Here is a 22,573-nt window from a genome sequence, read left to right on the forward strand (position 1 = left end):
GTAAAAGGGGCAGAAGATTCAAGAGTAGGGAAATTATAAACAAGTACGAAGTCTGCTATACTGGGGAACCATATTATCATATATTCCAAAATAAGGCCTGCCAACAGGATATTGATTTCATGGGGATGTATGACTTGCTGATAGTGTTTGGACATCCTGAGACCCTTTCCACTTGTGTTTGAGGCTGTGTTCACTGTGAGACGTTCTTTAGACTAGCATAAGCATAACTTCTGGAACGACGTCCTGACTCACTTTGAAATCTATTAGCCATAAAAACTCTTTTTTTAATTGAATGTTTCCATCTTTTTTTCAAGGCCTTTTTCCAAATTTGCAAATTTGGTGACATTGTTAAAAATCTGCATATATGTTATTTCTAATAATTTTCTTAAATTTCCATTATTTATTTGTTAATAAATTACTTATTATAGCTATGTTTAAAAAAATGGCATTGGGGTTTTTCCCATGGTTTTCATGTCACGAATCTAGACCTCTACTACTCCCCCAGATCCCAGTAAAACTCACCTTCCAAGGCTGTTTGCATGAATGTAGGTGCCTCAGTCTTTGTGCAAAGTGTCTTTGAAGAGTCTGCAAGGAAAAGGGAGTCCAGTCAAGGGCCTTGGCACCCTTGGGTGAAGAGTTGAATGCTGTAAGGAAATTGGGAAGTCAGTAAAGGCCAGTCATGCTGTCTCAGCACTTTCCTCAAGAGGCTGGCAAGGCCTGCATTGCCTGTCCATCCTTCACATATGAGTCTAAGGTAGGGTTCTTAACCCAGGGTCCATAGAATCACCAAGTAGTTTGTCCAGAGGATCCACAAACTTGGAAGAGAAAAAATATAATTTTATTTTTACTATCTTCTGACTGAAATTTAGTGATTGATTCTCTTGAGAGGAACTTGGGAATTATCCACAAAGAAGATGATATCAGCCAAAATGGAAGAGTAATATAATCTCTGAAAATTCACCACTTCATAAAAGTGAAAGTAGAAACTTGATAAAATTTGTCAGAATCAACTTTGCAGAACTCTGGAAATTGACCAAAGTCTAACTACCAGAATTTATGAAAGAACAAAACAACTGAATCTCAGTAAAAACAGAAATATTTGTGTTTTAACTTACCTTACATCAATCCTTCTTTCACAGATCAGCAGTAGCCTTGAAAATAAAACCCTATTTTCAGATACCAGAGGGCGCATAGCAGGTCTTTATCCCAAACAAAGTTCAGTATGTGACCTGTCTGAAAAACCTGACTTGAAAGGTTTGTCTTTATGGGTCATCTACTGCAAAAAGCCTGTCTCTAAGGAAGGAGAAAACTGTTTGCCATAAAGCTGCCTGTAGGAACAGATAATAGTTGGAGAAAATTAACAAAAAACCTTCAAATAAAAAGCTGAGGAATGAGATGCTCAAAGAGTCTTTGAAAAACTTTGACATATTCCTAGGTATTTAGAAGGCCACACACACGTAAAAGGCTGACTGTTCCAGAAAGACCTGAGAAAGCCCTAAGTACTTGTCTCTAGCTATTTCTTGAGGCCCACATAAGCAGGAAATGAAGGCTATTGAAAAGTTGTAAAGTGTCTGGTGGAGGGTTGAAGGCATGCCTCAATTTTCACAGATTCTCTTGGTAAAAACTAGGAAATTTGTTGGTTCCAGACATTTAAGGAAACCTCTATCCAACATAGTTGACTACTAAGTTAACTGAGTAGAGACTTCAGGGCCACACATGGCAATGAATCAGAAAATTCACTAAGCAAACAAAGAACTACTTCAAGTAACAGCAAAAACAAATTGGTGAAGAATATTAATCTACAAATACAAGAAGCTCAATGAATTTAAAGGAAGATAAACTAAAAAATATCCATACCTAGGCACATCAAAATCAAACTGTCAAAATCCAAAGAAAAAGAGAAAATATTGAAAGTTGCAAGGGATAAGCATCTCATTATGAACAAGGGATCCCTGACAAGATTAACAGCTAATTTTTCATCAAGTCACTAGAGTCCAAAAGGTAGTTGGATGGCATATTCAAAGTGCTGTAAGAAACTATCAAACAAGAATCCTGTCTGGCAAAACTATCCTTCAAAAAAGAAGGAGAAACTGAGATATTCTAATATAACAACAGAAAGAGTTCATTGCTAGCAGACATGCCCATCAAGAAATATTAAGAGAGATCTGGCTGAAATGAAAGGTCACTAAGCAGACTATGGAGAAACAATGAGCACTGGTAAAGGTAATTATAGGTAAATATAAAAACAGTATGAATGTAGTTTTTGTTCACAACTTCTTTTTATTTTCTCTCTGATTTAAAAAACAACTGAATACAATAATACTTATAAATCTGTAGATAGTATTTTAACTGATGAAGATGCAATTTGTTCCAATAATAGCATAAGAAAAGGATAATTGGAGCTATATAGGAGTACAGCTTTTATACATGATTGAAATTAAGTTGAACTTAATCCAAAATAGAATTTTATAAATTAATAATTAATGGTAATTAGTCCCCCAGGCAATCACCAAGAAAATAATTCAAAATATCTAATCAAAAAATGAAGAGAATTAAAAATTACACTAAAAATATCTATTTAACATAAAAGAAGATAGTAATGGAGTAATAGAAGAACAAAACACTTAAGATATATAGAAAACAAATAGCAAAATGTCAGACCTAAATCATCAGGAATTACATTAAATATAAATGGATTAAACATCCAGTTAAAAGGCATATATTGGCAGAATGGATAAACATAATCCAACTATATGCTTTGAACAAGAGACATTCACATGATTAAAAAACACAAATGGGTTGAAAGTAAGATGATGGTAAAAGATATCCCTGTAAACAGTAACAAAAATAGAGCTAGATTGGCTATACTAGTGTCAGACAAATAGACTTTAAGACAAAAATAGCTGCTAAAAACAAAAAAGGTCCCTTTATAATTATAAATCCATCCAGACGACATTGCAATTATAAACATATGTGTTTTTAACACAGCCCAAAAATACATTTAAAAAACCTGACAAAACTGAGGGGAGAAATAGACAATTCAGCAATGCTTTAGAGACTTCAACAAGTTACTTTCACTAATGGATAGAGCAACCACATAGAAAATCACCAAGGAAACAGAAGACTTGAACAACACTATTAACCAGCTAAACCTAGCACACATCTATAGAACACTCCACACAACAACAGCAGGATACACATTTTTTCTCAAGTGCACAAGGAATATACTCCAGGCTAGCTCATATATTAGGCAACAAAACAAGTCTCAATAAATTTAAAAGAATTGAAATCACATAAAGTATATTCTTTGTCCCTGATATAACTAAATAAGAAATAAATAAAAGGAGGAATTTAGGGAAAAGAGTAGATCTCAAATCAACATATAAATTTTCACCTTAAAAATCTAGAAAAAGAAGAGAAAACAAAATCCAGTGCTATAAGAAGGAAGAAAGTAATAAAGATTTAGTGGAGGTTAATGAAATAGAATATTAATTAAATAATAGAGAAAATCAATGAAACAGACTATTCAGTCTGTTCCAACCAATTGTACATGCATTTGCTTGGAGAGACTGGTGCAGGACCTGCCAGCAGCAAAAAATTATAATCCATACCAAGAAACAGAAATATATGGCACAGTTAAAGGAACAAGATAAGCTTATAGATGACATAAAGGAGTTGAGACAACTCATAGATGTTCAAACAAATCTCCTTAATAAATTCAATGTGATGGCTAAAGAGACTAAGGATATTAAGATGACATTGGATGAGCACAAAGAATTTGAAAGCATACACAGAAAAATAGCAGATCTTATGGGAATGAAAGGCACAATGAATGACATAAAAATACACTGAAATCATATAATAGCAAATTTGAGGAGGCAGAAGAAAGGATTGATGAGCATCAAGAAATGGCCTCTGAGAGTGAACATGCAAAAGAACAGATGAAGAAAAGAATGAAAACAAATTGAACAAGTTCTCAAGAAACTAAACAGCAAGAGATGTGCAAACATACATGCCATGGGTGTTCCAAAAGGATAAGAGAAAGGAAAAGGGTCAAAAGGAATATTTGAAGAAATAATAGTAGAAAATTTCACAGCCCTATTAAAGGACATGGCTATCCATGTCCAAGAAGCACAATATACTCCCATCTGAATAAATCCAAACAGACTAACTCTGAGACACATAGTAATCAGAATGCCAAATTCCAAGACAAAGGAAGAATTTTGAGACCAGTAAGAAAAAAGCAATGCATAACATATAAGGGATACCCAATATGATTAAGTGCCAATTTCTCATAAGAAATCATGGAGGCAAGAAGAAAGAGGAATGATAGGTTTAAGATACTGAAATAAAAAATCTTCCAGTCAAGAATGTTATATCTGGCAAAACTGTCTTTAAAAATGAAAGGGAGTTTAGAATATTCATAGATAAACAGAAACTGAGAGAGTTTGTAAACAAGAGACTGACTTTCCAGGAAATACTAAAGGGTGTCCTACAGTCTGAAAAGAAAAGACAGGATATAGAAACTTGGGAGAGAGTCTAAAAATGAAGATTATTTCAGTAAAAGTAACGAAAAATGTCAAAAGAGTGGTGAAAATAAAATATGACAGATTAAACTCAAATATGTAAGAATAAACCTAACCCATGATATAAAGCAATTGTATTCAGAAAACTACAACTCATTGCTAAAAGAAATATAAAAAGACCTAAATAATTGGAAGAACAATTCAAGCTCATGGATTAAAAGACTAAATATTAAGATGTCAATTCTATTTAAATTGATGTACAGATTCAATACAGTCTTGATAAAAATTCCACCAGCAGTTTTTAAGTAAATGGAAAACATGATTATCAAATTTATTTGGAAGGGTAAAGGGTCCTGAATAGCCAGACACATCTTAAAAAGAAAAAGAAAAGTTGGAGGACTCTCATATCCAGACTCCAAATCATATTACCTAGCCACAGTGGTAAAAACAGCATATTATTGGCATAAAGGCAGACACATAGACCAATGGAACCAAATTGATGGTTCAGAAACAGGCCCTCATATCTATGGTCAAGTGATTTTTGACAATCCTTTCAAATCCATCCAGCTCAGGCAGAAGAGTCCATTGAACAAATGGTTGTGAGAGGATTGGATATCCATAGTCAGAAGAAAGAACGAAGACCCCTACCTCACACTTTATACAAACATTAACTCACAGTGGATCAAAACCTAAATATAAAATAAGAACCATAAAGCTCTCAGAAGAAAATGTAGGAGCATATCTTCAAGACCTGGTGATAGTTGGTGCTTTCTTAAAGGACATAAGAGGAGGGCTGAGATGGATTATTGATGTTTAATGTATGTAGAAGTTTCAAATAACTTTACTGTAAAAGTGTGGAAATGTGTAGAGTTGATAGTAAGACATTATGTGTAACAGCTGGTTTATAAATGGGAATGTGGTGGGAAAGGGTAATCTATGGATGTAAATATCAGTTGAGAGAAAGCTAGAGAATAACCTAGGGACTGAAAAAAATGATAAATACAGAGGTTGATATAAGAATTGTGGTTACTGGTACAGATGCAAGAGTGTCCTTTGTGAGCTAGAGCAGATGTCCATCATTATTGTGGGGTGGCGGGAATGTTGAGAAGCATGGGAGAAATACAAAAGGAGCTACCTATTTGCTTAATGGTAACATAATATGCGTGCATCTATGCCAAAGATGTACTATGTTGATAATAGGAGGAATAGCAAAAGTATGCCAAATACATGCTATGTACCTGGTAATAGTCTGATGATATTATCTCATAATCCATAACAAATGTTCCAACATGGTATGGTGTGTTGCTAGAGCAATGCTGTATGGGAATCCTGTACATATGCATGGTTGTTTTCTAAGTTTACAACTTCTCCCATAAAAATATATTAAAAATAATAATATGGTAGTTTGGGGGAAAATACACCAAATGTAAGATAAAAACTATCGTTAGTAGTAATATTTTGACATATTCTTTCATAATTTGTAACAAATATTTCACAGCAATACAAGGTGTTGGTGGTGGGTTAATTAATGGGATGCTGTATGATATTATGCACGTTTGCTTTGTAAGTTCACAAATTTCACTCTATAGTTATTGTTTACGTATGTTCATGAATAAATGATATAAAAATAATAACAATAATAGGGTGAGTAGGGGGGGAAATAGAACACGTGTAATACACCAAAAAATAATGAGGAAGCACTTTCTAACTCATTATATAAGGCCAGTAATAACATAACAGACAAAGACATTCCCAGAAAATAAACCTGCAGGCAAATACAAAATTCCTCAGCAAAATACTCAGGTGAAATTCAGCAAAAGATAAAAAGGATTTTAGTCCTTGACCAAGCATAGTTTATTCCAGGAATCTTTCAGGACTTGGAGTTGTCCTAAATGATATTGCAGGGAGAGACACTGGACATTATATATCCTGCATAACCCACTGAATGTACTGGGGGAGAGTGTAAACTAGAATGTAAACTATTATCCATGTGGTACAGCAGTGGTCCAAAATGTATTCACCAAATGCAATCAATGTGCCACAATGATGAAAGAGGTTGTTGATCTGGGAGGAGTGGGGTAAATGGGGGTGCGGGTATATGAGAACCTCTTATATTTTTTTAATGTGACTTTTTTTGTGATTTTTTTTCCTTTTTTAAAAATTGATTTTGTAAAAATATTACATTAAAAAACAATATGAGGTCCCGTTCAATCCCAGCACTCCCCCCCCAGCAACCCTCACTCCCATCATCATGACACATCCATTGCATTTGGTAAGCTCATCTCTGGGCATCTCTGCACCTCATGGTCAATGGTCCACATCATAGCCCATACTCTCCCCCATTCCATCCAGTGGGCCCTGGGAGGATTTACAATGTCTGGTGATTGCCCCTGAAGCACCATCCAGGGCAACTCCAAGTCCCAAAGGCGCCTCCACCTCTCATCTCTTCCTGCCATTCCCCATACCCATCAGCCACCATGTCCACTTTTCCCACTCCAATGCCACCTTTTCTCTGTGGACCTTGGATTTGTTGTGTCCGTTGCACCTCTATGTCAAGAGGAGGCTCAGATTCCACATGGTTACTGGAAGCAATCCTCCTGCTTTCAGTTGTAGGCACTCTAGGCTCCCTGGTGTGGTGGTTGTCCTTCTTCAACTCCATCTTAGCTGAGTGAGGTGAGTCCAATAAATCAGACTGTAGGAGCTGGAGTCTGTTGAGGCTCAGGGCCTGGCTATCATATTGTCAGTCCAGAGATTCAAATCCCCTAAATATATCTTAAACCCCAACACCAACTACAATTCCAGTAAAGTAGCATGAAAGTCTTATGAAAAGAGGTCCCATCTGAGTCCAGTTTCATCACGCAGAAACACCAGCTCCAAAGAAGGGCCACCTGACATGGCAGTGAACCCCATCTACCATGACCATAGAACCCGTGGGTCTTTTCAGCCCTCAAAGGAACCAATATCTGGGGATTGTATCTACTTTCTCTGTCTCATTAGACTCTGTTCAGTTGTGCATAAGGGCAATCCTTCTGACAGCCTTCAGACTCTTTTTTAGAGACTCGTAGCCATATAAACTCATTTCTCCTTTCCATTTCCCCCTTACATTAGGTCAAACAGCATTTTAAAGTCATGTTATTATATGTAGACAGGGATATTCTGCTGATCCGCATCGAACCTTCAATTCAAGGTCATTTCCCAGTTGCATCATTAGTTGGTAGTTGATAGTGATCCCTCGGTGCCAGGGAGGCTCATCCCCGGGTGTCATGTCCCACGCTAGGGGGAAGGCATTGCATTTACATGCTGAGTTTGGCTTTGAGACTGGCCACATTTGAGTAACATGAAGGCTGTCAGGAGGAAATTCCCAGGCACAGTGCTGCTCTAGACCTTGTTCTTATTTCAGACATATAGGCTCACAAGCATAGTCATTAGTATCAGGGGCTCCCTGTTGGACCCTCATTCCTTCCTGGTCCTTGCCGCTGCACCTGGGGGACTGCCACTGCTCCCCTAGGGACCATGACAGAGCACCCCTGGCCAGTAACCCAGTACCCCCCCAGCTGTTGTTTTTAATTGTTTCCACTATGAGTATATCCAAACATTACCATGCACCCTGGACATATGCCCTGTATAGCTCCCTGTCAGCCATATATCACCTGTCAATAGTATCCTATACCAGTATTCCTCCGCTGCCATTGTTGAACCACTCTGTGATCCAAAACTTCCTGAAAATTGAAGCCCAATATAATGGAATGTGACTTTTTTTTTTTGTGATCTATGTATCTTCAAACAATACAATAAAAATAAATGGTCAAAAAAATCAATGGAATTCACCGTATTAATTAACAGGATCATGGAACTGAAATTTACAGGATCACCTCAACAGATGCAGGAAAAACACTTGACAAAATATAACACTCTTTCATGGTGATAACATTCAAGAAGCTGGGAATAGAAGAGAACTTCCTCAACCTCATAAAAGGCATCTATGGAACACCCACAGCTAACATCATGCTTAATAGTGAAAGATTTATTTTTTCCAATGACAAGGGAACAAGACAAAATATCCACTAGTGACACTGCTATTCAAAATAGTACTGGAAGTTCTAATCAAGGAAATTAGCCAAGAAAAAGAAATAAAAGGCATGCAATTGGAACAGAAGAAGTGAAAACATCCCTAAATGCAGATAGATAGAAGAATCCACAAGAAAACTACCAGAGCTAATATCCACATTCAGAAAAATTGCAGATTAAAAGATTAATACACACAAATTAGTTGTATTTCTATATACAAACAATGAACAGTCCATAAATGAAATAGTCAGTGGGCCTTACTTTGGAATATAGGCTCCCCAATATATCAGAGTTAGACCCATTTATAATTTCCTTACACATGGCTCTCTTTCCCCTCTTATTTGAACCTATAATTAGCATTTGTTAATTATATGTCCCAGAGACTTAAATATTCATTCTGTTCATATGCTGATTGAGCCCTGAATCTCAGCAGAAGTGCAACACCTACTCTCCAGTTCATTGGACTCATTCCATACAATTTAAAAAATAGGATGATGATGGACAACACCCATCCCCCCCAAAAAAGAGAGTATCCATAACTGCAAGCAAGAAAGTTACAGTCATCTGCCCAATGGGATCTAAGCCCCTTCTCAAGCAGCAACAGAGTGGGCATCGCCATCCTAAAATCCTCAAGATTGGGAATGAACGATGGACTACTAAAGACTTACCGATCTATTATTATTCTTTTATAGACTTATTGTCATTCTAGCAGTGGAAGAACTTCTGCAATTGATATAAAAGCAGTGGCCATCAGAAGTTTTGAGGGGAAGGAGAGGGAAGAATAGGTGTAACAAGGGGCATTTGGGGACATTGGAATTGTCCTGCATAATATAGCAATGATGCATACAGGCCTTTATATATTTTGTCAAAACCTATAAAATTGTGTGGGGCAAAGTGTAAACTTAATTGTAAACTCTAGTCCGTGGTTAGTAACAATGCTTCAATATGTGTTCATCAATTGTAAGTAATGTACCACAATAATGATAGGTGTTAATGTGGGAAAGTATATGGGAATCCCATATATTTTTGATGTAACATTTATGTAATCTAAAATTTCTTTCAAAATAAAGAATAAATAAAAAAGAAAGCATTTCCATTTAAAATAACATAAAAATAATAAAATTCTTAGGAATAAATTTGTCCAAAGAAATTTGAAAGACTTTATCAGTGAAAGCTACAAAAAATTGTTGAAAGAAATTAAATATGACAAAACAAATTAAAAGACATATCAGGTTCACGAAATGCAAGACAAAATTTTTAAAGAAAGATGGTAATACTCCCCAAATTAACATAGATCTAGAAATTACATGCAATATCTCTAAAAATTACAATAACCTTTTTTTTTCATAAATGGAGAGGTGATTCTAAAATTCACATGGAAAATCAGCAAACGTAAAAGTCTTGACAAAGAAGAACAATTTCTGGAGGATGCACACTTCCTGACTTCAAAATGTACCATAAAACTATATTATCAAAAGAGTGTGGTAGTTGCACAAGGATACATTTGTATATTTACAAATTTAGAGTCTATGAATACATCCATGATCATTTGACTTTTGACAAGGGTGTTAAGACCATTCAATGAAGAAGGAATAAGTCTTCTCAACAAATAGTCCTGGAACAAGATTATATCCACATGCAAAAGGATGAATCTGGAGTCCCTATATCACACCATATATAAAATTTAATTCTAATGAACCATAGACTTAAATGAAAGAATGTAAGAGCTAAAACTCTAAAAGTCTTAGAAGAAAATACAGGTGTAAGTTTAAGACTTTTGGATTTGGCAATGGATTCTTAGGTATGATACTGAAAACACAAGCAGGTAACAAAAATAAACAGATAAATGGAGCAATATCAAAATTAAAATTTTGTGCATAAAAGCAATTGTGGAGACTGTAGCCACAAGTGTTTGTTGTGGGAAACTGGCTTACTTGTTTCTTATTGTAAATGTTACACCTGTTAAATGTAGCAGTTGTTAGATTTGCAGTTGTTCCCTGTTATTGTAAATGATGTTTCAGTTTGGATAGCAAACAGCTGCTTGGTAGTTTCCCAATAAATGCAATGGGAAAAATAGGATTGAGGCTCTCAATTAAAGAAGCTGTGAGTCCCCTGGTCCCAGATTTGTCTCCCTTCTTGTGTTTCTACATTTATTTCTGCGTTGCCTTCCCTTCGAGCCAACCTATTGTGAGCTGATTACAGCAGGTGTTGCTGAGGGCAGGGAGAGTGAAAAAGAGGTGTGATATTATGGCATTTATCGTACTTGGAGTTATCCTGAATGGTATTTCAGAAACAGATGCAGGACACTATCCCATCATACACACTGAATGGACTGGGAGAGAGTGTAAACCGAAACTTAAGCTATAGTACATACTGTGTAACAATGCTCCAAAATGTACTCATCAAATACAATGAATGTACCACATTAATGAAAGAAGTTGTTGATGTGGGAGGAGTGGGGATTGTAGGGAGTGGGGTATATGGGAACCTCTTTTATTTTTTAATGTAACATTTTGTGTGATCCACGTATCTTTTTAAAAGGATAATAAAAAATTTGAAAAAAGCGAATGTAACAAATGCACTACACTAATGAAGGATGTTAATGTGGGAAAATGTGGGAGGGGTAGGAAGTAGTGCATATGGGAATCCCCTATATTTTGTGTGTAATATTTGTTGTCTAAGTATCTTTTTAATAAGAAGAAAATGAAAAGGCAACTTCACTAAGGAAGGAAAAGATTTTCAAGTTACATATCTAATAAGGTTTTAATATCCAGAATATATAATGAATTCTTAGAATTCAACAACAAAAAGAACAAAGCAATCTGATTAAATAATAGACAAATAATTTGAATAGAGAGTTCTACAAAGGTTTACCAAGACCAAAAAGCACATGTAAAGATGCTCAAAATCATTAATCATTAGGGAATTGCAACTCATAATCATAATGAAATAGCACTTCACTCCTACCATTCTGTACATGTACTTAAATCAAACCCAAAACACCACAAGTATTCATTATGAGGTTACATATAAATTTTATCAAGTAGATAGATTCATAAAAACAGTATCTGTGAATAATGAGGCTTGACTGTACAGTACATGAGTCTGGACAGATAGGCTGGGGACAGACTAAATGAGTTTGGGCATTGTTCTTGTGGTAGAGAGGTTGATGAGGAGTCACATAAATTTTTGAGAAAGGAAGTAAACATAGCTCGATGTAAGTTTTAGGGAAATAATTTTAAATAGTGTGGTGGGATTTTTGAAGGTGAGGAAGTAGCATATTTGGTCCATTCATTTAATAAATATTCATTTTGTGACTCCTATATGCCAGGTACTTTGTTAAACACTGAAGATACAGCCAAAAGCAAGATAGATATGATTCTGCATGTGTGGATTTAAAAAGCTAGTAGATTAAAATAAGCATTCAGTAAATGTTGAAAAATGGGTGAAAAAAAATTGGTGAGGATGAAGACACATGGGGAGAGCATATAGAGGTTTTTGAAATTGTTGATGTGAAAAGATGATGAGACTCCAAACTAAAGCAGAGGATATAGGAAGAGAAAGGAGAAACATTATAAAAGAGCTAATTCAGTAGTTGAATTCACATGATCTGGTGATCTTGCTGATTATTTGGCTATGTGAGGTGAAGGAGAATGAGGAGTCAAAGAAAATGTTTTGACTTTTAATCTGAGTGATTAGTAAGTTATAGAAATTTGGAGGAACCAGTTCGTTAAGGCAATCATAAGTTCACTTTTGAATAAGCCAACATTAGAAGTGAAGCTGTCCATAAAGTAACTAGGCATTGGGATCTAGCTCTCAGGAGAGAAATTAGGGGTAAAATTACTAATTTTGAGAGTCATCAGCCTATAGGTGATATGAAAATGGATAAGAAAGAAAGAAGAGCATAGAGATAAAGAAGAGAATAAGAAGAACCAAGTCTTTGAGAATACCTGCAATTAAAGGGTGAATGAAAGAAGAGCCAGCAAAGACTAAAAGGTGTCAAAGAGGTGTCAGGAGAACCAGAAGAGAGTGATGTTATTAATACCAGTGGTTAAAAATCTTTGAGGAGGAAGGAATGGCCAACAGAGTCAGCTGCTTCAAAGATGTTTAGGAGGGTGTGAATAGAGAGGTCTTGGACTTTGGTGGTTCAGAGGTCAATAATTACCTGACGTAATTATTGCAAGGACGTGTTATGGTGAAATTGGAAGGGGCAGCTAGTGGAAAAGACCTTCAGAAGGTGGGTAGTGACCATAGGAGAGAAATGATGTGGCAGGTGGAGAGAAAGATACAATAAAATTATACACACACACACACACATACACATTGGGCTCAAGAAGGGGATAATTGGTGGAGCATGGCATTGGAGCTGCTGATATGGGAGGAGTGGGGTGAGGGGGGTGGGGGCTACATGGGGACCTCATATTTTTTTAATATAACATTAAAAAAATAAAGATGAAAAAAGAGCTCTGATGGAAGAATTTGCTGTAGAAAGGGGCAAGACACATTTTGCTCTAAGCCAAGAAAGAATAGGTAGAGAAATGTGAAGGCAGGGTGGAATGGAGTTGATGTAATTCACATTTGAGGAGGGTGTGGATAAATATCTTCCCTTCAAAGGAGACCTCTTAGAAGGCAAGAAGATTCATCTGCGCATATCACTGCTGGGCTGTTCATTTAAAATCCAGCCTGCAGTCTCTACATATATATAGGTTGTAGTGCTCCCATGACAGTGCTGTAAGGAAAAGAGTAATCATCTATTTATTAATAATCAGACTTGGATCATTCAGAGCCCACCTCTATGGAGACTTCAACCATATCTCTCATTTGGCATTGGGAAAAAGGTGCAAAATGAAAAGAAAATATGTAGAGATTGAGGCTTTATTTTGTTAAACAAAAACCAAAAAGCTAATCAAGCAAAGCAACAACAAAATCCCACCAACCAAAACAAAACAAGACCAACCCAAAATAATAAAACAAAAAGAATAAATAAAAATGGCTTTTAAGGGAATGGCTATGGCCCAAGTGGTAATGCACAGCCCACCTCCCACATGGGAAGTCCTGGGTTTGGTTCCTAGTATCTCCTGAAGAAAACAAACAACAAACAACAAGCAAAACAAACAAAAACACCCAACTCAGGGAAGCCAATGTGGCTCAGTGGTTGAGTGCTGCCTTCCCACATATGAAGTCCCAGGTTCAATCCCTAGTTTTCAGTATCTCAAAAAATAGCTTATATTAGATAAAACATCTGATATAGGATTCAACCATGAGAGCACAAGATCTGAGTGCCAATTTCAACGTCCACTTCCTTACTGTGAGCCTCTGGCAAGTCATTCCCTCTCAGTCTCAGTTTTCTCTCTTGTAAAATAGGGCTAATGATCACTATCTTATGGGACAGTGGTGGGAATTTAATGAGAAAATGTATGCATTGTATTAGACAAATACAAGGCATTAAGTAAATGTCACTTTTACCTTTGCCATCTTTATGAGTAAACTATGACAAGACAGACATTGTCCTCAGTCATATTGTCCCCAATCCCCAAAATTTTATTTGCGTTTGTGATTGTACAGCCATTTCCTATCAGGGACTTCCCCACACTCCTATTCTCTAGGTTGAGGGCACTATCATGATATTTATCTGGTATCTGGTGCAAGCTGGCCCATTGAGGTGTTCCCCAGGAGAGAGGGCTGCTCACCTTTGACCACAAACTTCACAAGTTCACTACGCTGTTCAGAGCCAACCCGACCCTTGGCAGTACAAAAATAGGAGCCCGAGTCAGCCACCACTGCAGGCTTGAAGAATAAGGTACCCAAGGCTGTCACTTTGATGGGTTCCTGGTTGGCAGTCCGTTCCTTGTACCAAACATAACTGATGGGAGGAGAACCCTGAGCCTGGCATTGAAGGCTAATCCTCATTCCCTGGGGCACCGTGAAACCATAGCCATTTCCAGTTGTCACTGTGGGCTTGGAGACAGAGACTGTAAAGGGCAGATAAGAGAATAGGGTTTAGGAAGTCACAACGATAAAGGAACACAAAGGTGAGTCATTCATGCTGGACATCGGGGTCTGCATATATCTGCAAAGGGAACTAATAGAGACTCCTGACTTGGGAGGGAGGAAAGAAACTGAGCAATGCAATTAAAAACAGCTATCTTTGGAGGATTAAATGCTTCTCTCTAAGCATCCCTCTGTTCTCTAAAACCCTGATCAGTTACAGTCATTTTTATGAGGTTTCGGGTCTGACCCAAGTAGGGCAAACAGGCTATAGATGCTGGAATCTCTGCCACATGGAGATGTAGAGATTTGAAAGCTTGGGACCCTTCCATTCCCACCACATCTTAAATCCTCCTAGGGGTGTGATGACCCAAGGATTCTCTGACTGCCCACTTGCTCTGATTAGCACATATAACTGAGAGGAGCTTATGTAAAATTAAACAAAAGGCTAAGGAGTCCTCAGGTGCTTTCAGGATTACAACCTTCTGTTGCGTCTTTGTATATCAGTGCTCTCCTAAACCCACTTTGACTCACGTTTCTGGACACGGAGCTCAATATTTTTATCTCTCACCACTGAGTTGCCATCAGGGGTCTGCCAGGTGACTTCACAGATGTAGTGGCTCCAATCATCTATCTCCAGGGTATTCAATTGGAGGGACACATCACCTGGAACTTCATGGTTCACGTGCAGGCGGCCCCGGAACTTTGCCTGCTGGATATGGTCACCAGAGGAGTCACGCAAGAAGATGGTGACTGGGTGTGAGCCACGTTGCACCAGCCACTTCATCAAGACTTGATTGTAGCCTTGCAGGGGACCATAAGTGCAAGGAATGTTCACATCCCCTTTCCAGGGCCCTGTCACACTCTCTGGAGCTTCAAGGACGGGAAAGCCTGAAGAGGAGGAGAGAGAAGGAAGCAGACATAAATGGCATACCCACCTGTGAGCTTGGATGGCAGTGGCAGGCCTCTAGAGGTTTCTGAGAAACACCCCTTAATTACCTTCACTTCACTTTTTTTGGATTCCCTATGGCCTTTTGCTCTATGCCAGCCTTCACATCAATCAGAACCAGTTCATGGAAGTAAAGACTTTAATATTTTTTTATCTCTTGTGAGTTTCATGTCCCTTCCCTGTCACTGCCTTTTTGTGAGGTGAACTTAATAAGTCACTTACCACCACGGTCATCCCATTTTATTCATCTGTAATGTGAAATGTTTAGATGAAATGATCACTTGGATTCTGCTATCAGTGACATTCTACAGGTCCATGAGAAAATTTTGTTTAAACTTTTTCACAGTGAGGAGGGGAAGCAAAAAGGGATCTGAGTCTGGTCTATTTCATTATACATAAATATGCACCTGGAAAAATGTGGAGGTCGCAGGGCTCAATAAGAACTAGATATTTGCCTTGCTTATCCTCCACTGCTCCCTCAGAATGATTCAGTGATTGGGGTTCCAACTCCAAGCTCTGTTCTGAAAGAGAGGAAGGGGGACAGGCAAAGGGCGAGTTTGAGAGTGGGACCCTGTGTGAGGAGTAGGCCATAAACAATATGTTTGTTTAATAAAAACATTAACTATTGTTATAATTGAAACACACTTTGTAAGCCTGACTTTTTTCTGGTTTCTCTCTTTCCTTTGTTTATTTTCTCTTTGTTTCCTCTTAGTTTTCAGCAAAGATCTATTATTGGAAAGTTCTAGCCTAAAAGGGAAAAGAGAGGTTTTGGTTTTTAGTATTCTTGTTCTTGAAACAAAAGGAGTCTGAGTAAAATCCCAGAAAAGGATGTGGCAGAGATTGTGGTAGGACCAAATGGTGATGGCTCCTTGGCATGTTGGGGAAGAAAATCTAGGGGTGGAAATTTGGGGTGTTGAGACAACATTCCCTCCCATCAGAATTTTCCATCTATAAGCTCATATTTTGAAGATTTTGTATTTTATTTAACTGGGCCTTGGAGAGAGAAGACATATTTTGATAAGGTCTTGATGTCTTTCTTAGGAGAAACATAAGTCTACATTGCTAGGCCCACTACGTACTTCCTGGAGAGTTTCAGAATAGTGAGGAGCAAAACTTAGAAACATGAATGGGCAAAATCTTGGTTCAACATAAAAATAAACTTTGTATTTAATCAGAGCTCTCTGTGCATGGACTGATCTGTCTGGGGAAGTTGCAAGCTTTGCTTGGGGACAGACAGTATTATTCTTCAAGAACACTTCCAATCCTAGAGGTTTCTGTGCTAATAGCTAATAGAAACAGATGTTAAATAACTGCATGTTCTCTCTGGTGGTAAGATTTCACCAAGTGGTGGGTTCCACTGTGCTATATGACACTTCATGTGTCCAATGTGAATGCAGATACAGCTTATCATCATTGTAGACACACACACCCCTACATATTTGGCCAATGCAAGCACAAACATACCAACCTTAAGTCTCATGAAGACCATCTGAGCCTCTCAGTTTAATGGGTCCTTTTGCATTAATATCTGTCCAAACATTTCCAAACTCCTTCCCATTTACTGGAAAGCATACTTACATTCTGCTTCTGGGCAACAAAGCAGCGTTCTGCTGTGATGACACTGGAGCAGCTGTAAATGCCTTTATGGGTATGCATGTCTCCCCTCTAACCTCAGAGGACCTGCAAGGCCTAGCTCACATTCCCTTCTCTGTGAACTTGCTGAGGGTTCTTACTCTTGTCTGTCAAGAACATGACCAGCCAGTCCCAATTTCCCAACTTTGAAAGTCACTTCTGGAAGCAGACCAGGTTTGACTTTGTACATAGTGATATAACTTCCAAGAATGGCATAGTTTCTTCTGTCTTTTTTCTTTCCTTCGTCCTTCCTTCCTCCTTTTCTTCAATCCATCCGTCCTTCTTGCTCCTTCTTCTCCTCCCTCTCTTCCCTCTTCTGCTCCTCTTCCCTTTCCTCCCCTCCCCTCCCCACTCCTTCTTTTTCTTCACCTTCTCCTTCTCTTTATCCTCTTTCTTCATTAGTATCATAGATATTGAGTTGATGGCAGGCATGGGACACCACAGGAAAAGGACACTGTACCATTCTTCATGTTCCCTGATCTCCAAAATAAGGTAATCACAACAGTATTGACTTACATCTCCATTTATCCCTATGGTGTTCAGAGAGCCTTGAGAAATACCGAGTAGGAACACCCAGTGAGATAAAGATGGCAGTAAAGGAATAAATGGTGTAGTAGGAAGAATAAAACCAGTCTAGGCGCATCATATATCTTGCTGTGTGAATTTGAATAAATTAAAAAATCTTTCCGAGCTTCAGGTCATTATCAATAAGAGTCAATGATAACTTCTATAAAGGGTTGTTGTGCCAATCCAATGTCCACAGAGAAAAGGTGGCATTGGAGTGGGAAAAGTGGACATGGTGGCTAATGGGTATGGGGAATGGCAGGAAGAGACGAGATGTGGAGGCGTCTTTGGGACTTGGAGCTGCCCTGGATGGTGCTTCAGGGGCAATCACCAGACATTGTAAATCCTCACAGGGCCCACTGGATGAAATGGGGGAGAGTATGGGCCATGATGTGGACCATTGACCATGAGGTGCAGAGGTGCCCATAGATGTACTTACCAAATGCAATGGACGTGTCATGATGATGGGAATGAGTGTTGCTGGGGGGGGGGAGTGGTGGGGTGGGGGTGGTGGGGTTGAATGGGTCCTCATATATTTTTTTAATGTAATATTTTTACAAGATCAATTTTTTAAAAAAAAGGGTTGTTGTGTAGCTCAAATGATCTCATAGATGTGAAAGAACCTAGCATAGAGTTTGGCATTCAGTAGGTGTTAGATAAATGACAGTCCTGTACTATGCCTCAAGTGAACCATCCTATATATGTCTTGATTCTTTCTATCTTAAGAAGTGCTCAATCTGTCTTTACATGGGCAGGCAGATTCATTTGGTTGTAACATTATTAACTTTAATAATGTCTTGAAAGACAAATTGGCATATAATAAGTCAAGAAGCCACTGTCCCCAGCCTAATAAAACCTATTTAATTTATGGGCAGGTGTTTTAGTTTCCTTGACTATTCAAGCAAATACTATGTAATAGGTTGGCTTAAGCAATGGGAATTTATTGACTCATGCTTTTGAGGCTAGGAAAAAGCCCACATCAAGGCATCATAAAAGCAATGCTTTCTTCCTAAAGACTGGAATTCTGGTGCTGACTGCCCCAGTGATCCTTGGCCCTGGGCTTCTTGTCACATGACACTACACATGGTGGCCTCTTCTGGCCTCTCCTTTCTGTTCTGGATTCCCTGACCCTCAGCTTCTTGCTTCTCATGGCTTTCTCTCTGAATTTCATTCTGCTTATAAAGGACTCCAGCAATAGTATTAAGAACCATCCTGATTAAGTTGTGCCATGCCTTAACCGAAATAACCTCATCAATATGTTCTACTGAAAATGGGGTCACATCCACAGAAATAGATTAAGTTTACGTGCATGTTTTTCTGAGATATATAGCTCCAAACCACATCAGCAGAAGACAAAGCAACCTGGGCTTCAGTTATAGAGCTGGTTTGGCAGCCAATGTGATATATTGGCCAAATTATGCAAGACTCCTGACTCTCCTGGAAGACTGTGTATGAAAAATCCTTTTCAGAAAAGCCCCAGCTCCTGGGGGGATGTTCTACCTTCCATGGATGCTTCAAAATTACCAAATGTAAAGGTACTTGGCAAAACAGGGGGTGAGATACAAGGCAGGATGGGATTTGGAGATGTCTGGAATGGCAGAATGGGAAGAGCTTTTATAAACTGCTTATTCACATTACTTCATGGTATACATGGAAAAATTGAGGCCCAGAGGGGGAAAGGTTTTCACCTGAAGTCACACAGATAAAGGCGTAGAACTGAGACTAAAGGTCTAGAATACAGGCCTTCTGATGCAGGTTTGTTTTACCTTATTAACTTATTAGACCACCAGCCACAACTGAAAACAGTATCATCTCACCTGGGCCTACTTAAGACTGTTTAAGGGATATTTTCCTATGGCTGGAAATTATCCCCAGACTGCCTGAAAAAGAATGTCCCATCTGTTAGATGTCTTCTCAATAGCCTTTCCCAGATCCTCAGAGCCTCCTCAGGGAAGAATAAGGTTTTTCTCAAATATCAACACCCTCAGGAGAAAGACCAGTGCTGGGTATTGATTCCAGGGACTATGCTGAAAGAGGGTTTGGCTTGAGAAAGAAGTGTTAGTACTAGAGCCCAATCTGTTCCTGGGACCTGAATTTAGAAAACCAAAGGTGTGAGCCTGTGTGATGTCACTGAAGAAAGGAAAGACCTACTTTTCTGGTTGGGTATCCCTTATACGACCCATTCTGGGTCCTGTTTTGAATTTTCCTCCTCTCACCACTGTGCCTGACCTCTTCCCACCTACCCTCACCCCCACTGCCCAGGCTGCCTCCTGGATATAGGATTAACTTAGATGACAATTTTTTATAAAATGTTGTAATTTTTATAAAATATTGAAAATATTTATTAATGTAAATGTTTTGATTTCTTTTTATTATGATATTTTCAGCATGTTTGTCAGCCCCACAAAAAGAGACTAACAGCTGATTTTGGCGCCTAGGTGTTATTTAACAGTAAACTCACAGTCCTAAAGAGTTGTACAGCTAACAGAGCCCTTTAAGGCCAACCAACTGCTTCACTGTACAGATGGGCTGGGGAGCTGAGGTCCAAGGATAAGGAAGATATTATTGGCCATTCACTATATTCTGATCCACAGGACCATAGTTTAAGTCCCTCCCCACAAATTAAGGCCTATTTCCAGGGCTAGAGTAGCTCACAGGCTCTGGAGGGAGCAAGGCACATGTGAGCATATGCAGGCACACACTCATACACACATGTACACTCATACATGATTTAAATTTTGTATTTACAAAATGTTCCCCAATGCCCTAACCCTGCCTCTACAAGACTCAGTTCACACCATCATATTTGGAGAAGGCAGAGAGGTGCACTCCTGAATCCTGTTAGAGGATGAAAATATTGTAGTTGTATAAAGAATACTGTTTTTTAGGAGCGTTGACTCTGCCACTAACACAATGTTGCCTGGAAAAAATCCTTTTCCCTCTCAGATGACTTTCAGGGTCTCTTCTGGGATCGGAGATTCTTGAATTCATTTGGCCACAGAGCGCCAGGACAGAATGGTTTAATCTGAGCCAGCTATGGAAGACTTCTGACCCCACAAAGGCAAGAAAATAAGACACACCCAGCTGTTTCTTCTAAAGAGATGATACAAGTAGAGGTGCAGCAGAAGTCCATTTGACCTATCTTAAATCTTACTTAGCTATTACTCAGGTTTAGTTTCCTGAAAGGTCATCTCACTTCTCAGGGTTGTAAATGAGGATCAGGGAGGATCTAAGGAAATACTACTACTACTGGTATAGTCAGGCCTCTTTTGAGATATGTGTCCAGCATGGGATTCACAAAAATATCCCTGTTAAACTGGGTTGTATTGACAAGAAAGTGAATTAGCCCAAAAGGAGGCAAGGAACCAACAGTTGTGAAGACCAGTTGAAGGAGTTTTGGCTCTTTAGGTTGGGGAGGAGAAGAATCAAAGAGACATGGTATCTGTCCTCAAACCTTTGAAGAACTGTCACTGGTCAGTGGGAGAAGATATCTTCTATGTGACTCCAACAAGTAGAGCTGGGGCCTTTGGATGGAAGCCACAGGAAGCCAGATTAAGTTCAACCCAAAGAAGAATTTTCTAACCCTTGGATAGACTAGATGGTCTGGGGATACAGTGACCTACTCATCACTGGAAGCGTGTGAACATATATTGCTGAGAGCTTGTTTAATAAAATTGAAGAGTGGATAAAGGTTACTTCTAAAGTTCCATCTAGTTCTCAGATAGCATTCCTTCTTTGCAGGCTGTATATCATAACAGGGACAAAAGCCTGGAAGCAGAAGGTGTAAGGCCTAATGGTAGAATTTGGCGTGATATGTAGGAAATGGAAGAGGGATTTGGGTAGCATTTGAAGCCTTTTATTCCCAATAAGCTTTTTATTAAAAAAAAAAAGAATTCTAATGCCTGACAGATTGATTCTGGATTTCTATTATTCTTTTGAAGCCTTCTTGGTGTCCCTGAAATACCATAAACACTAGAGAATCATGTCTATATTTTCCAACAGAGGATCCTTTTCAATTCCCTTTCAAGTTGCCCCTGGATCCTTCAGCCACCTTCAGAACTATTTCCTCCCTTCCACCCAAAGCTGAGAGCATCCAGCATTGATTAAGAACATCCACTTTCTCAGCAGGAAAAGGTTTTCCTCAGTAAGTATTCAAACCCAAATCTCCAGCCCTCTGCTCATGCCACATACTGCCTTACCATAGGTGAACACCGTTAGGTGGCCCAGGAGCAGCAGGCCAAGTAAGAGCCCCATCACAGCCAATGTCACTTCTGTTCCTCCTTCCAGTCTCCTGCTGTCAAAGAGGCTTGAACTTCGGGTGGCTGCCAGAGTCTGAGATGGCTCACTTCTCTTTCTTCCCTATATCTCTCACTTGGACTCCCAGTCCCATACCACATTCCCCTTCCTTCCCTATTTTAGCACAAGTCACATGGGGGTTGTCCCCTTCCCCCACTGACTAGGGTTGAAGTTTGAGAGTGAATAAAGCAATTGTTCACCCTGTTAGGGTATTGACTTGACTTTTCCTGGAGTCAGTGGTGTTCTCTGGTCTTTGATCTCTCAGGATTTGTTTATTTTGAGTTCCCTCTTCAAGACTCAGAGGTCAGGGAGTGATCATTGTGATGAAACTTCTCATCTCTGTCTAAGGGTATTTTTCTTTCAAGTGGGCACAGGGAGTCGATATCAACATTGCTGGCCTATTCAATATCCAGCAGTCGTACTATTAATCCTTCCTGCTCAGGCAGTGCAAAGGGACAGGGTGTTAGGGGTGGGGTGCCTGTGGGATTCAGAGTAAAAAAGCTAAACTATGTGAAAGGGCTTTGTACACATTAAGGCTTAAACTATTGGG

The 22,573-nt window shown here is 38.7% G+C and overlaps 1 protein-coding gene across 1 annotated transcript in view; it reads right to left on the reverse strand.

The window, feature by feature from the left end:
* VSIG4 (V-set and immunoglobulin domain containing 4) overlaps window positions 1-22,078 on the reverse strand; it is a 50,973-nt gene extending 28,895 nt beyond the window's left edge. Inside the window, exons 1-4 of the mRNA XM_004470384.3 lie at window positions 21,927-22,078; window positions 15,117-15,473; window positions 14,285-14,566; window positions 523-585 (exon numbers count right to left, since the gene is read on the reverse strand). Coding sequence (XP_004470441.2) covers window positions 523-585; window positions 14,285-14,566; window positions 15,117-15,473; window positions 21,927-21,981 — 757 coding nt within the window. The 5' untranslated portion in view covers window positions 21,982-22,078. The remainder of the gene's footprint in view (window positions 1-522; window positions 586-14,284; window positions 14,567-15,116; window positions 15,474-21,926) is intronic.
* Window positions 22,079-22,573: the final 495 nt, after the last annotated feature.

The sequence above is a fragment of the Dasypus novemcinctus genome, chromosome X (assembly GCF_030445035.2).
Source record: "Dasypus novemcinctus isolate mDasNov1 chromosome X, mDasNov1.1.hap2, whole genome shotgun sequence".
Taxonomy (NCBI): Eukaryota; Metazoa; Chordata; class Mammalia; order Cingulata; family Dasypodidae; genus Dasypus; species Dasypus novemcinctus.